Source organism: Zootoca vivipara, chromosome 9 (genome assembly GCF_965207765.1).
Source record: "Zootoca vivipara chromosome 9, rZooViv2.hap1.1, whole genome shotgun sequence".
NCBI classification, from domain to species: Eukaryota; Metazoa; Chordata; class Lepidosauria; order Squamata; family Lacertidae; genus Zootoca; species Zootoca vivipara.
The window spans coordinates 19,668,457-19,684,434 of NC_142592.1; the positions used below are offsets into that span (position 1 = coordinate 19,668,457).

At 41.7% G+C, this 15,978-nt stretch overlaps 1 protein-coding gene and 1 pseudogene across 11 annotated transcripts in view; one reads left to right on the top strand and one right to left on the bottom strand.

The window, feature by feature from the left end:
- The window catches only part of FOXP2 (forkhead box P2), a 346,296-nt gene that overhangs the window by 30,701 nt on the left and 299,617 nt on the right, over positions 1-15,978 (bottom strand). For all 11 annotated transcript variants that reach the window (XM_060279589.2, XM_035128708.3, XM_035128702.3 and 8 more), the window contains 3 exons: positions 8,309-8,396; positions 4,710-4,793; positions 396-597 (listed from right to left, as the gene is read on the bottom strand). In XM_060279589.2, the coding sequence (XP_060135572.1) occupies positions 396-597; positions 4,710-4,793; positions 8,309-8,396 (374 nt within the window). The remainder of the gene's footprint in view (positions 1-395; positions 598-4,709; positions 4,794-8,308; positions 8,397-15,978) is intronic.
- On the top strand, positions 13,289-13,397 carry LOC118091599 (5S ribosomal RNA; annotated as a pseudogene).

The window sequence follows — 15,978 nt, forward strand, 5'->3', positions numbered from 1 at the left end:
TGCCCATCAACAATGCTGTGCAGGGCTATTCATTTTCAGCTATGTTGATCTGGGTATTTTCTTATGTGACAGGACCATCTGAGCTACCAATCTGCACCCCACCTTCTACTCAAGCCTTTTAAGGGCCCAACTATTTCAGACTTTTGTCAGGGAAACACCAGAGCACTTTCTTCAGCAATACTGACAAACTAGCACTCTCTCTTTTGAGATAACATAGCATATGAGTGTCACATGGACATTCTGGTCCTAAGTGCGATTACGTGTCGTTAAAGGAAACTATCCACCGTTTAGGACCCAAATTTTGGGTTCTGGAGCTTGTTCTCTACATGTAACTGCTTAATCCCTGTGGAGATCTGCTACAGTACACACACAGAGGGAGGTCTAAAGAAACTTACCTGATGACATGGGAATGTTGTATTTATCGGAATGTCGTCTTCGAATGGCTCCCACATTGGGTACACTGGCTGGGGTGATTACTGAGGGTCCCTGGGTAATTGGAGTGACTGGGGCCGTTGGTGTGGTGGGAGTTTGAGGTAAGCTCTGAGGGGAAGTCTCCAACATGTTCTTAGACATAGTGACACTGGACACCAGATTTAGCTGGAGAGGCCCGGGAAGAAGGCAGAGAGAAAGAGAGATAGGCAAAAAAAGGAGGAAAGTATTTAAAAGGTTTGACAAATGAGAGTGGATTCACTTCTACAGCTGTGTTGCCACTAATAAGCTGCAAAAGGAAGCAGCCAATCTCAACTAATTACAGGATGAAATTGTATCATAAGAACTCTAATTAGAGGATGCTATTAGAGGTTATCTAATAATCTGTGGCAATGTTACTTAGGACTACCCTCCTAGTGCTTACAAGACTTGACTGCAACTATGTATATCCCTACAAAGGAATCTTGTAGCTTATTACTGACAGACCCTGTTGTTGAGCAGGTCGAGATCCTGCCAAAGCCACAGCAAGGCAACCGATGGGTGCCTTTTGCTCCAGACAAACGAGACTTAAAATAAGTTGCTATTGTGATGCGGCTGGATTTCCTTCCCTTAGTCCCAAATCTCAGCTGAGAGGCTCCAGCCAGCTGGAAAATTTTACACTGACCTTTAGTCTCCTTGCTAATTTGGTGGAATGGTAATGACATTACTACATATTCAAACAAAATTGTCTTAATTGCAAATTAGCCGGAGGAGGCTGAAAATTTTCAAATTAAATCTGATTGGAGATGGAGAGAGGGAAATGGAATTTCTTCACTAACAATCATTTGTGGCATGTGTTAACAAATATAATGAAATGTCAAGTTTGCCAATTCCTCTGGAAGTATCATTTTCAATTTATGATTACAGTGTCACTTATGGCTGATGTACCCTGGAAAGAGGGTGTCAGGGTACGGAGGAAGGTAGGGGGAAGGGAGGAAGGTGAGAATGTATGCAAGCTGTTTAACAGTGTGCCCTTCATTACACCCCTCAGCAAGAAAGGCCCCACTTCTCATTATCAAAAATGCATATTAACTCTGTCATATTTACCATACATCCTTTGTCATAAATAGCATCCAATTAGCAAAATTGATACTCAGGGCAGCAACACCCAAAATGATTGCTGCCTTATACTTAGTTGATACTCATCAGAGATAATCTATAGTCATTTTCACAGTATTCTGCCGTGTGCAGAGCAGAGCAAGATGGTACACATTAATTACTATCTGCAAAATACGGAAGGCACAATCCACAGAGAAGTTCTTCTGTGCACCGAGTCCCATAGAAATGAATGGGCTGTGCAAGAGGACCGGTGGGCTGTGCCTGGAGTGACTAGAGAGAGATAATTTGGCTTTTGTTCATAATTTAATAACACCTGCCTTTTCAAATCCCAAATACACTTCTTAAGATAAACCTCTTTTTAATGGTGTAGAGCACTGATTGATCTTTCTTTGTGGATTTGTTTTACACATTTAGTCAGTAGAGAGATTTGTTAGGGAAACAAAAATTAACATATGCCAGCTAATTGTTCTCCTTTCTTGGGCAGCAGCCAGAAGAAGCGCATTAGCAGTCTAATAATAAGGACCAGCACCCTGAAGGCATCCCCAAGTGCCTCTGTTCTCAATAAGCCACAAACTGTTATTCTTTGTTAAGTACATATTGGGGTGGGGGGCGAGATAATGTTGTGCTGCACTCAATGCATTTGCGAGTGCTTAAGCTTGCCCAAGAGGAAGAGTTCCCAGAAGCATGTACACCGAAGCACTGTGCATCTGTCTCAACTTGCGCTGTTACAAGAAACTTTGAACTGACATGCCAACAGGATATATTTCCTCTCATTTATCAGCATCACCTTGTGATGTATTCTATGCGCACCAGAGACACATTCTCCTTAGATACAATCAAACTTTAAATTCATACCTCACTAACCTCCATACCCCTCAACGTACTGTGATAAAATAACATAATAAAATAAGCTAAAGTTCTATCGTAATTTACCTGGGAAGAAACAAACACATTGCAAATGCACCCGCAGATTCCGCAAGGTCTGGAAATGCTCAGGTCGGTATGTATGCAAACTGCTATGTTTACAATGTTACGGTAAGTTATTCTACTAGCCAGCAATAATAAGCATAACATGTTTGTAGGCATGCAATCGTGAGCTGATAAAATAGAATTTATTATTAACTAAAGAAAAGCATGTAATACCTAGGATGAGCACTTAGCCACCTCAGCTCATCTGAATATATTCAAGGTTGGGTGAAACTCATTATTCAGGACTCGCAGCCTTGATAACTTTGATTTTCATCCATCCATAGCATGGCCAAAAGGTACCATTTAATGAAGTACCATTCAGAGAGTAAATGGGGTCATATAATAGACAGTGCGGTTGCACCTTGTGTTCATGTACTGATAGCTGTTAAGGGTGCAGTGATGAACCAACAGAGCTCATTTCTCCTTGGTAATAAATTCATGCTATTAATATTTATCAAATGTGTGGGCCGTCTCAACTGAGCCACTGCACATGAGACCATAAATCTCTACTATCATATCAATTTTGAAGCTTCTTTTGTACAGTGTATAAATTTTAGGGTGTTTTTTTATATTTTTTGTATTGACCACTCTTCTATCAAACCAATTTGAGGCCAGTAGTACAGTTCACCACTTCAGATATATCTGGCTCCAAAGGGAACTTTAAACTGTGGTTTCATTTTAAATCGCTCATCTAAGATTCTGTATTAATTGCCCACCATCAAACGCAATTAGCAATTCTTTCATGTGTGGTTTATGTAATGTAATACTTCAATTACATTATTCATTCAGGTTCTGTTTTGGATTATAGGCTGAAAATTCTTTATTAGTGTAGATGTAACCATGCTGCTGGAGTTTTAAAAAATTTACTGATTGAATAATTAATTGGAAAAGAACAAGCTGCAGATTCCTGATGGATTTATGAGACAATTATTCTGTCATGTGATTATCTACATTATACTATAGAAAGCAATGATAAAAATAATATTATTGGAATGAGGCAGTCACAACAGTAAAGAAAGGATATTCCCAAAATTTGGAGTGACTTCAGCTCATTTGGGGTTAAAATTATTAGGTAATGCAAATGAATTCTGCAAAGCATCTTCTACACAGTTAACAACCATTTGGAACCCAAGTCAAGATGCTTAAGAATAGGAGAATTATGCTTAACAATAGTAAAAAAGAAAAAAATCTGGGGGGAAAGTGGAAATATTTAAATAGTGTACATGTCAAATGCTAAACTCTAAACTTGCACATAGGGCAATAAGCAAATTATGGAAGGAAACAAGGTGGTAAAAAAACAGGAATTTTAGTTAAGACTCCTATTTGCAAAAAAGAGAGAGAGATGTACCCAGCCTGTGAACCCTGAAGTGAAAGATTAAGAAATGTCAACTCTTTTTCACTCATCAAGTTGCAAAGTAGACCCTCAAAGTTCACAACAGACAAACTATTCCCTCCTTTAATGGAATCATTAACGGGGTGTGATATACAAATGTGTTTTTAAAAAATATCTTATTGCTTTCACCTACATTTTCTGAGTTTTTCAGACCCTTCAAGCTCTCAAGTATCCTTATGAAAGAAGGGCATAGCATGTATTTGCAATACTCAGATGTTTAAATTGGCTGTTTATAAAAAGTTACCATATAGCCTTCTGTTTCCAAGCATAGACAAGTAACAAGTATCAGTGCCAGGTGAAGGCCTCACCTGCCTCTATCAATATTTTTACTGACACAAACAAAAATAGCAATGTTTGGGAATTTATATATTAAGTGGAAGAGTTAACCACACACACAAAATCATTCTTTTGTATGCGTACCCTTGTGACTGATCCATACTGAGCTACCCCTCTAACTTTTCCCCTTTACTACTACTGAGTCAACTGAACTTCAAGTTTTTCAAAATAGCTTTCTTTTTAATATCTTTAAGACTATCTCAAAGAAGATATTCTTTCTAGCTTCGGCAGCAAGGCAGTGATTTGTGCACTTATAGGTGTACTTTGTTTAGTGTCACCTATGGCGCAGATTGGATAGATTTTGTAAAAGATAGCATTACTTTTAAAGAAACATACAATTTGACAAGCTATTGCATTTTACCTTCATTTTATTGCCATATTTTTCATCACACTCATTGTTTTCCAACTGTCACTAAATTGTTCATTTTCTTAGTCTGTTACATTCATGGGCCTATTTACTGTTTATAAAGCAATATGCACTTACAGGTTTTGGAGATGGCTTGGGCTCCGAGGGTCGCATGTGCAAGTGGGTCATCATTGCCTGAAGACGTTCCCGTTCTTTAGAAAGCTGTTAAAGAAAGAGTGAGATCAGAAGCATTTTAGAAATGACTAATACAGCTATTTTATTTCGTCTGCTACATCGTATCATTGGAGGCTGTTGTAGGGTAATGGTTCCTGCATATCAAATCCTTATATGTCAGTAGCAACGTGTGTACAAAGAAAGGCAACTTTGGCAATTCTGGGGGTCGGGGCGGGGGAGAGGCCCACCTATAGCTTTCCTCCTCGTGTTTGAAAGGTCAGGGAAAACAAATAATACTTCATCTTTTTGTCAATAAGAGAATTGAGGTCACCATTGCCTCGACAGTAACAAGTTACCAGGACCATAAATTAGATGGCCCATAGTGTCTCTTTAAAAATCCTGTGGACACTGATAGCAATGGACTAGTGCCAACAACTGTGAAGGGGTGAAGGGGTCCTTGTAGCACAGTGCCTGCCAGGATTGTCTGCACACTTCATCCATTCCCACCGAGGTCCAGTTAGTGCCCCCTGCAATCTGCCATCATCAATCTAATTCAATAGAGTGACAGGGACCAGGCAGTGTGAAATGCTGAACTCTGCCACTAAGCCGACATCTACACTGCACTGGGTCTCATTACAACTGATGGACCTTACTTTTCTATCAGTCACACAAAGGGGGGGGGAGGAACTCATAATTGGTCACCCTGCAAGCAGAAACTCTGTTCGGCCTTTCGCATTACAGAGGAACCTTTATAAATGGTAAACAGCTGCTTAAGAAACCTTTCAACATGCTTCAGAAAACTTATCAGAGTTATTTACACCCACACCCTTTTTTTGTTTTGTTACAATCAATTCTCAATTGATTTTTTACAGCACTCAAGAGAAGAATCTTTATAGTTTTGGGTTCAAAGAGCACCCAGTTACTTAAAACACAGAAATAAATAATCATGCAAGTTTTTAAAAACTTCCCAAAACTATCACCACCCCACCACCATCAATTTACTTTTTAAAAATCCCTGCCCTTTATCTGAAGATCACATGGCGGTTTACAATATAAAAACACAAAAACACATACCATAATAACAAACAAAGACAAAAAAAGTATCATGCACAAAGATAAAGATGTTAAGAGCAGTATTCTAGAAAGGTTTATTTGAATACACTAAAAACAATTAATATGCCTCTGAGAGTCAAATCTCAAAGCTTAATCTTTAAAACTTGTTCTTCAGCCAAATTCATAAAGATGAAGGCTTACATTTTCTGTTAGACCCAGAAAAAAGTACAAAAGAGAAACGTATGTAGTAATTTGAAATGTCTCTGTGTGCATATGTATATGTATATGTATATCTATATGTATACACATGGGCGTAGGCAGAGGGGGCAATTGCCCCCCCTAGAAGCAAAGCCTGGGGGGCGCAGTGTGGCAGCCCCGGGCTCCCGCTCCCGGCGCGAAGCTCCAGTCGCGCAGGGAACGCGAGCCTGTGGCTGCCTCCTCCGCGCCTCCCAGGTCTTCGGAGGAGGCGGCCCCAGGCTCCCGCTCCCGGCGCGAAGCTCCAGAGTCGCGCAGGGAAAGCGAGCCTGGGGCCACCTCCTCCGAAAACCTGGGAGGCGCAGAGGAAGCAGCCACAGGCTCACGTTCCCTGCACGACTCTGGAGCTTCGCGCCGGGAGCGGGAGCCTGGGGCCGCCTCCTCCGAAGACCTGGGAGGCCCAGGCCACGTGGCCCCGCCCACATTTCCACTGTGGCCCCTCCCCTCCTGCCCCTTGCCCCCGCCCCTTGCCCCCCCCTAGTTTTGATCCTGGCTACGCACCTGTGTATACAGAGAGAGAGAGCGCTCTCCAATTTCCAAAGGTTTGGGATAGGTAACTAAAAAGCAAGCTCCCCACCAGTAAAATATTCAATTTCCCACTTGGCTGTGAACTTAAAGGCGAGTCCAAGTAGACAGGCATTATAATGCTTCTGGCTTAGAGTTCAGCGAGCCTCGTGTTAAGAGGAAGTCACTGAGGGCAGCCCTTGCCCTTGCTATCTGAATGTGCCATACAGAAAGCCTCATTAAGAGGATATTTTTGGTGGACCTTAGAAGTTGTATTGGAACAAATGGGAGGAGGTAAACTTACAAATTAAATTAGACGAATTACATTTAAATGTACCACTATTTTTTGGCCTGTGCCACAGAGATGAAAAGGGATGTGTGTGCCACGGTGGTCTAAACCACAGAGCCTAGGGGCTTGCCAATCAGAAGGTCGGCAGTTCGAACCCCCGCAACGGGGTGAGCTCCCGCAACGGGGTGAGCTCCTGTTGTTTTGTCCCAGCTCCTGCCCACCTAGCAGTTCAAAAGCACGTCAAAAGTGCAAGTAGGTAAATAGGTACCACTCTGGCGGGAAGGTAAATGGCGTTTCCGTGCACTGCTCTGGTTCACCAGAAGTGGCTTTGTCATGCTTGCCACATGACCTGGAAGCTGTCTGCGGACAAACGGCGGCTCCCTCGGCCAGTAAAGTGGGATGAGTGCCGCAACCCCATAATCGTCCGCGACTGGACCTAATGGTCAGGGCTACCTTTACCTATTACACAGATGAAATTATTAAACCTAATTTTGCCAGACAACCTTAAACATATATAAGGCAGGAAATTGCAGACACCTGAAATTTGTCTGAAGTTTTGTCTGACGTTCCTGAAATTTGGGCCATCTAACTTCTCCCCCAAAGTCATCCAAATTCTTCCTAAGTTTAGGGTACTGACTGGTCTACTGTCCAGTCCACTCAGCTCTCACTTGCCCCAAATCTTTCCTGGTTGCACTTAAAGTCAGCAACCTTTACAGAATATATACTTTGGATAACCTCTGAGAGAGTTTGTGCCGTTTGCGCTGTGGATAGCTACTGCTCACAGTTGACAAAAAAAGCACCATCGGGAGAGCCACCATGTGACATAAGTGATAATGTGAAAAGGGATATGCTCCCAAACACTAACAGTCTGTGTAGGGTTGTCATAATTTATAAAATAAATCTATAAAACAGTAAGTCAGAACTTTTAAGTAATAGTAAATTATGAATTCTAATTAATTGGCTCCCAGTACGTTTCCGAGCACAATTCAAAGTGTTGGTGTTGACCTTTAAAGCCCTAAAGGACCTGAAGGAGCGTCTCCACCCCCATCGTTCTGCCCGGACACTGAGGTCCAGCTCCGAGGGCCTTCTGGCGGTTCCCTCACTACGAGAAGCCAAGTTACCAGGCAGAGGGCCTTCTCGGTAGTGGCACCCACCCTGTGGAATGCCCTCCCACTAGAGGTCAAAGAGAACAACAATTACCAGACCTTTAGAAGGCATCTCAAGGCAGCCCTGTTTAGGGAAGCTTTTAATGTGTGATGGATTTCTGTATTTTAATGTTTGATGGATTTCTGTATTTTAGAATTTCTGTTTTGTTGGAAGCCGCCCAGAGTGGCTGGGGGAACCCGGCCAAATGGGCGGGGTATAAATAATAAATTATTATTATTATTATTATTAATAATCAATTCAGAACAAATCATATTTCTTCAAGGAAGTCAAAGATTTCTAGAAGATTTTCCCAAACCTGTATTTCTAATTGCTGGACCACCTGCATTTGCACCCGACACTGAGCAGTGCTTCTGTCATCCAATGCATGTTCATTATTAAGGTGCCTAGTAAAAGAAGACAGAATAAAAACAACACAACATTAGGAAGCTGCTATAAATCTCCTAAACCTTACTTTTTGCCCCCAGCTCGGCCTAGTTATTAATAGAGAAAGGGAGTTTTCATTTACCAGAGAGGTAGTCATAGACAGGCTAATTCAAGCAACTCAACCTAAGAAGCAACAGACACAACAGGACTGCTCTCTCATCCAATGGTCCAAAACTGCAATGGTAACAGGGAATGACAGAAGCTGTTTCTTCTACCAAACTGCCACAGAACACCACTGGGTGGACATTAATGGAGTTTTGAGTGGTTGAAGTGTCACTAATGGCTGTGTACAAAGGCCCTAGTTTGAATTAGGCAAATGGACATTCTGAGTTGTATCCAATGCTAGTTCTACACATTGGATTCCCATTGAAATTCATGGCCATGACTAATTTAAGTCCATTAATTTCAGTGTGTCTACACTGAGTAGAACAGAACTTAAGTTAGATACAAACCTCTGTATCATCACTGGGCTCTGTGACACAGATAGGAGGTGTTATGAAAATGTGCATGTGTCAAGAAAGATCTCACATTTATATACCGTATCATTCCTCTCATGTCTCACCTGTGAGAACTGTAGTGCTACAACATGCCTAAATAGGAATTCTACATTGTTTCAACATAATCCCTCATTGGCTTCTCACACCATTATCTTCAAGCTGGCCTAAAATCATGAGTTCAATTGCCGCTCTTTCCACCGCCACCATTACGGAGTAGAGTTGTGCCAACTGCTAAATGATTAGGTAACTATGCCAGGAACTATTCAATGTCGCAAAGACATCTCTAAATGACAAAAATGATCATATCTACTTCATAGTGGGGATGGAAAACATGTGGCCCTCTAGACATTGTTGGACTCCAATGTCTGTCATCACTGACTGTTGGCTATGCTGGCCAGGATTGATGGCAGTGATGTCCAACAAAATCAGGAGGGCTACAGGTTCTCTACAACTGCCTTAATCCTCCTGAATTTGTCAAAAATGCCTATTTAAATGAGTGGTGGAAAGCAATGAAAACTGAACTGTATGATGAGGCTTGGGTTGCTTTAGAGAAAAGGGAATAAAGGAAGAACACAGACCAATGGAGGTTTTTTTTTAAATAGCAATGGAGATTGTTTTGATCTGAAATGATGGAAGAGGTCAGGTATTATACGGCAGTATATTTAGTAATTTATATTTGGCTTTCTAGGAGAAAATGTTAAGCCAATAATAGTCTTGCACAGTGGCAACCGCTGTAACATTACTCACCTGACTTCCCAATAGCAAGCATTGCTGCTGGTTACTGAGAGGAAGAAAGGCAATATGGTAACACACTGTAATGGTACTGGATTCGCTGCACCACTATGCCTGCATCACCCACCCTCAATCCCTTGCCTCTCCATCACTCAGTAAACAGCAGTAACACTCAGTACAGTCAAAGCTCGGGTTGCGATCGCTGCGGGTTGTGCGTTTTCGAGTTATGGATGTGCTGAACCCAGAAGTACAGGAACGGGTTGCTTCTGGGTTTCGGCACTTGCACATGCGCAGAAGCACTAAATCGCACTTTGCGCAAGAAGTGCCAAATTGTGTCACGCGCGTGCAAAGACGCGGCGCTGTGTGTTGCAAACGTGCCTCTTGCACGGATCAGGCTCACAACCCAAGGTGCCACTGTATTGGGAGGTCTGGTGAGCAATTCAGCCTCCCTGAAAGAAATTAGAGAGGTAAACGTTTAATATTTACTGTTATTATTATTATTAACTAATAGAAAGGAAGGGGCTAAGAGAAGAGTGGTGTTATAAGCAGACGATGTGCATGCAAAAGGACCAGAGAGATGGATTAAAGAAATTTACAGCTGGGGGTAGGGTAGAGGTGAAGTACAAGTTGCGTATGGAAGGATAGTGTGAGAAGAAATTAACTGGGGTTGAGTAAAAATACTTTCAGAGGCAGATGTGGGTAGGCAGGGCTTTTATTCAGCCGGAACTAGCTGGAACTCAGTTCCAGCACCTCTCAGGTGGGTGCCATTGCCATTCTAAGAGAACAAGGGAGGCATTCAGGGTGAGTTACAGAACCTATTTTCCTAGAAAAATAGCACTGGGTATAGGAAGCTAAAACAATAAAAGAAGAAGCCTTTTCCACTTAGAGCCTCTGGATCACCAAATTCTGCCTAAAATGGGGAGGGCGAGTCACAATACTTACAGAACAAATATCTGCTTGAGGAAAGCTGAGCTGTGGAATGCCTTGCCACAATGAAAACACTGTGGCAAAGAATTAGCAGTTTCCACAGCTGAATTAGATATCTGTAGAAAGTGCTGCAGTGATCACCAGCAGATAATGCTAAACTCTGCCTCCATCTGCCACCAATTTAAGCACTGGCTCTGTCCCCACACCACCATTTTGTGACTGGTGGGTCTCGGTAATTTTCAGTCAACCCAGGTGGGCCCTGGAGGTAGAAAGTTTGAGAATCTCTGATGTGGGCAATAGAGCTAGATGGGCCATTGGTCTGGCTCAACTTCTTAAAGTAACAAAACAACTGTGCTATATTGTGTTCATCCCTGACTTCATAATCCATTCCTGGGACAGGCATCAGAGTCCAAAACTCTTACCATATTGATATTTCTCCCTGGAAAGTTGGTATTTAAAAAAATGACAAGTGGCCTTGTCTACAAATGAAAACAGACAATTTCACTTACTTGCTTTCTCAAGCTTCTGAGTAAAATCATAATTTCCTTCTAGAAGCAGGTGTAATGCTTCAAGAACAACCAGCTGTGTAAAACAGTTTATTTTTTATTTTATTTTTGGTTAATCATGGTCTAATGACTGATCTCGAAATTACAGTAAACAGATAGAAAGTTAATTGATGTATTAATTTGCTGTGTGACACATCACTGAAGTCTGGCCTGCACTTTACAGATATTTTTAAACTATGCCTATGATTTATTATTGCAATTAAGATCTTAGCAGTTGGAGGGTTAATGTGATACAAATCTAAATTATTCACAGATTCCAAATAAATATGGCAGGGTGATTTTGAATCTAATAAACATGGGCATCGGTTTTTAAGTAAAAATGACTAAAATATACAGATGAAACATAGGTATGGATGAGAAACTATTGCCCCCAGTATGCAATACTTTGTATACTCGTGTAAGTGTGATGCATGTTGGAGTCATAAATCTCTACTGACAAGAAATTTGACAGCTGCACTACATCCCTTAAATGGCAGTGTTAGCAAAGCAAGTGACAATAGAGGTAAACACAGCCACAGAAGACTTACAGTATCAAAGCTAAACTTAATATATGTACAATGTTGTATAATGCTGAAATGCAATGTAATGCAAAGAAACTAAATGTGCCAGTACAATTATGCTCAAACAACAAACTTTTGTAGCTTCTCTCCAGCAAGCCAATGCCCAGAAGCCTCTTAATAGAGCCACACTGATCTACTTGTAGCTTTGCTTGCAGTGGTCTCCAGAGAAAGCTGACTTTAAGAAGCGTAATAGGCTGAAATGGCCTTTTTATCCTGTCATCTATTTAACAATTTGATTGAGGGACAATATAGTCCAGTGGCTAGTGGATACAGTGCTAAGCTTGGAAAGGGCAGACCTGGCTTCAAGTTCCCTCTCAAGCATGAAGCTCAGTGGGTGAATATGGACTTAGGCCTTGCCTAAGCTATTGCGCTGGGTTCTTTGTGATGATAAGTGGAGTGGGTTGTATTCTGCCTATGTTTTTGTCAGGGAACCACCAGGGGTCAGCGGAGAGTCCGGTAGATCGGAACAGGGGCTCTCGGAGGATGCCAGAGCCCCAGAGCCCAGCAGCTTCCTCCGGAAGGTGGGACTGGGGCTTAGGAGGAGGTGCAGACCCTTAGGGATGTTGAGGAGACGAAGTTTCCAGAGAGAGGGCTGCAGAGGGTGGACCAAAGCATTCAGGAGGGGCAGGCTCCAGGAACTACAGTGCTGGTCCTGCAACTGAGCAGTTCTAGAGGAGAAGGCGCTCCACCAGCACCCTCACCCCAACAGAGAAGGGGGGGAGAGAAGAGGGACCAACGGAGGAGGTTCAGGGTGCCCAGGGGGCTATGTTGGCGGAAGTAACGAAGGGAGGTGCTTCCGGATTCTGAATCGGAATAGTACAGTCATGCTTTTTGATGCTCTGTCTTGTACATATGTGAATAATAAAACCCTGTAAAAAACCAAGCACGGGGTTTGGAGCTGCTTACTCGTGAGGAAGCAACCAACACATTTATAGCTTTGGATTTATAATGAAATATAAAGTTGGCTTCTTATATCTAACAATCTCAACTCAGCTCTGCTGTTTTCAATGTCACATAATATGTGGGACCGCTTTTTCAAAAGCCCACCCTTTCATTATTTGTGGGTGTCTGTGTGACAAGACCAGAAGTGATAAGACTGATAAGGCTGTCAAGTCCTGAAGAAAGACTGGCTCTTGAGAAAAGGCCATCTCAGACCCACATATAGCAACATACCAATGGAATCTGAGAAGAATGAAGTGGGGGTAGTGGGGGTCAAGAGAAAAGCAGTAGCTTTATTGGAATAGCTCTAAAGCAGCCTTTACCACTGAACTCAATGGGACCTATTTCTGAGCTGACTTTCACCTAAGACTCAGCACATTCCACTGCCTCCTCTTCCTTGCTCACATCACAAATATCTATATGCCTGGATATACCTGATATTCAGGTGCTATGAAGGAAAATGGGGAGAAGAAGAAAGAACAGAAACAAAGTAGGGGCAGGGGTAAGAAGATGGAAGGAAGCCCAACAAGAACAAGCAACAGAAAGAAAATACATAGGAAAATAGATAGAAAGTAATGAAGAAAGACCCAGCCCCCCCCAAAAGGAAGGCAGACTAAACAAAGACTTTCTTGTCTATAGCCATACTACCCCGAACACATCTGATCCTAGAAGCTAAGCAGGGTCAGGCCTGGTTAGTACTTGGATGGGAGACTGCCTGGGAATACCGGGTGCTGTAGGCTTCTCCTTCCTTGGAGGTCTTTAAGCAGAGGTTGGATGGCCATCTATCATTGATGCTTTAGTTGAGATTCCTGCATTTCAGGTGGTTGGACGAGATGACCCTTGAGATCTCTTCCAACTCTACAGTTCTATGATTCATTCTATTGGATCAGCCAGCAGTATGTGTAGCAGCTTTTAAATGGCACGTGGTTTTTAAACACTCTCGTTGTTGTGTTTAGTATTTTGTGTTATTATGCTGTAAAGTGCCCTGTGAAGGGCAGTATTGCAAACAAACAAACAAACATTCTGTTTCATCTGAGTGGGGCTTAAATTTCTTATGGGTGCTTTTTTAGGGAACTGGACTGGGGAAGAGAGGCTCTTGTACAAGCACAAAAAACTGTCCCACATCTTTCTTTGTATGCAGATGTGTGCAGAAAGCAGCAACCCCTCCTCCACCTCAGCAGATGGATCACCTCTCCCATCTATTGTTTTTGCTGCTGTTGTTACTATTATTAGCTAGTGGAACAGAAACAGAAACATTTCTTTCCCATGATCATCTGGTTGCACTTCCCTCACTCTTTGGCTCTGGAGGTAGATGCATTCAGAGGACATCCTCCGCTTCAATAGTGCTGCCACTGCAATCAAATTACAGTCCTGAGCCATCAGCCAGTAAGTGAATACAAGAACTGAGGCTCCATCCCAATAGAAAGTCAATGGGGGGGGCAAGGGTGGGAATTATAAGCTCAAAGAAAGAGCCGCAGCAGGCTCCTAGGTGAAGGCCAAGGACAGTGCCAGATTACAAAGTAGGCAGAGCAGGCACCGATCTATGGGTCTTTTAGGGGCCCTGCAACAACAGATCAAAATAATATTGACCTGATCTTGAAATAAAATTACAATCAGGTTTTCTTAGTTCAATGTTATCCCAATAGAGCACATGCACAAGAAACTCCCAGATATGAAGCTTTCTGTGAGTTAGTGTGCTCAAAAACTTAATAGGTGATAATTTGCAAGGGACCCCGAGATTTTGACTGCCCAACAAGCTGAGGATTCGAACCTTATTCATTTAATGTTATTTTGCTAGATGTCAATGTTACTGAAAACCCAATGAGTCTTGCTATATGTTTTCATGAGGGAGAATGTTGGCATGAGGAGGCTGAAGTTGTGCTATTGCAAAAACAAGGTCATAAACTTGTAAAATGTTTATATAAATAACATCTGATAAGCACATTGCCAGATTTGAGCCACCCTCCAGAATCTGGAATCACTGGAACATCCAGAATCTGTTTGGGAATGTCAAAGGCAACTGAAGTCACAAATGAAAGAGTGCCTCTGAGAATGTGAAGTAATAATAGCCAGCTTGCTCATGTGTTGGAATTAGGAAAAAGGTGTTTAGGTGTCTTCAGAACAGGCTAGTTCCTGCCACCCTTTTAAAATAAACCAAGCACTAGCTAAAAAGATATCCACACACAGATCAAATTATATTTGCAGAAATATCAATTGTAAGAAGATTCACATTTGTAAGATATAGGTAAGTAACATTGTCAAGGCAAGGTAGAGAGCACAGAAGATCAGTTGTGAGGATGTACTGGAGAGTAAGCAGGATGCTAGTCTTTAGTGGAGAGAATCTATATTGGCATGAAACAAAAGGAACTTGCATCAATGGAAGTTAGAGCGGATTTACTTTCAGTTAAGTTTCCAGTGGACACCTAGCCATTTTAATTAACCCCTGTGTAACTTGGTACTCTTGTCAGTCTCTCCTTAGAAGAATCCCAGGACTAAAATAGCAGAATGGCAGAGGTCAGGGCAGAGGTACCCTGGCAGTGGTCTGTGGGGGAATTGAAACAGAACCTGTCTGAACTAAGTTCAACTCCAGGCAGTACTATTCTGAGCCTCACTTTAATGAGCACTAAAAAAAAGAATCACCTAAACATATTCTAACCAGAGAGGATCACAAACTATAGTTACTTCTCTTACAAGTAACCAAAGTTTGCTGGAAATCCTTTTATAGTGATTTTTCTAACAAACGTTTATAGCTTGAAACTAACTTCCCCCTTGCTTAAAATCAGCATAAATAAAATTTAAAAGACTTGACTCCTCACTTTTTGAAAGAACAGTTAGAACTGTATAAAACATACTGAAATTAAAGATGGTACTTAGCTGTATTCTATATTATCATTTGTTTTTAACTAGGGATCAATCAACCTAATTCTGGTCAGTGTTAATTTTACATGTGTTCATCTTCAAGTCTTTTCTGTTCTGTTTCTGCAATAAGCTCCATTTTTAACATCAGCATGAAAATCTGTATTTAGATACATAATTAATATATCCAATAATATATATTTAAATATGCATTTGACCTCTATGTGTGCATTTCCTAATATGTTTCTACCCTAAGACACACATTTTAATGCATTTTGGTGCAGTATTTGAGCTGAGAAGAATTTAGGGAAGTGCAAAAGCCAAAGGATTTTATGGGCCAAACCATGCATTAGTCTGGGAGATGCAAATTCGGGCACTCCACACAGAAATTTACAGAAATTAAATTCCTCAAGCATCTCAGCTATGGGTAATATTTGTTATTACAACAGACCTTTCTTTATTCAT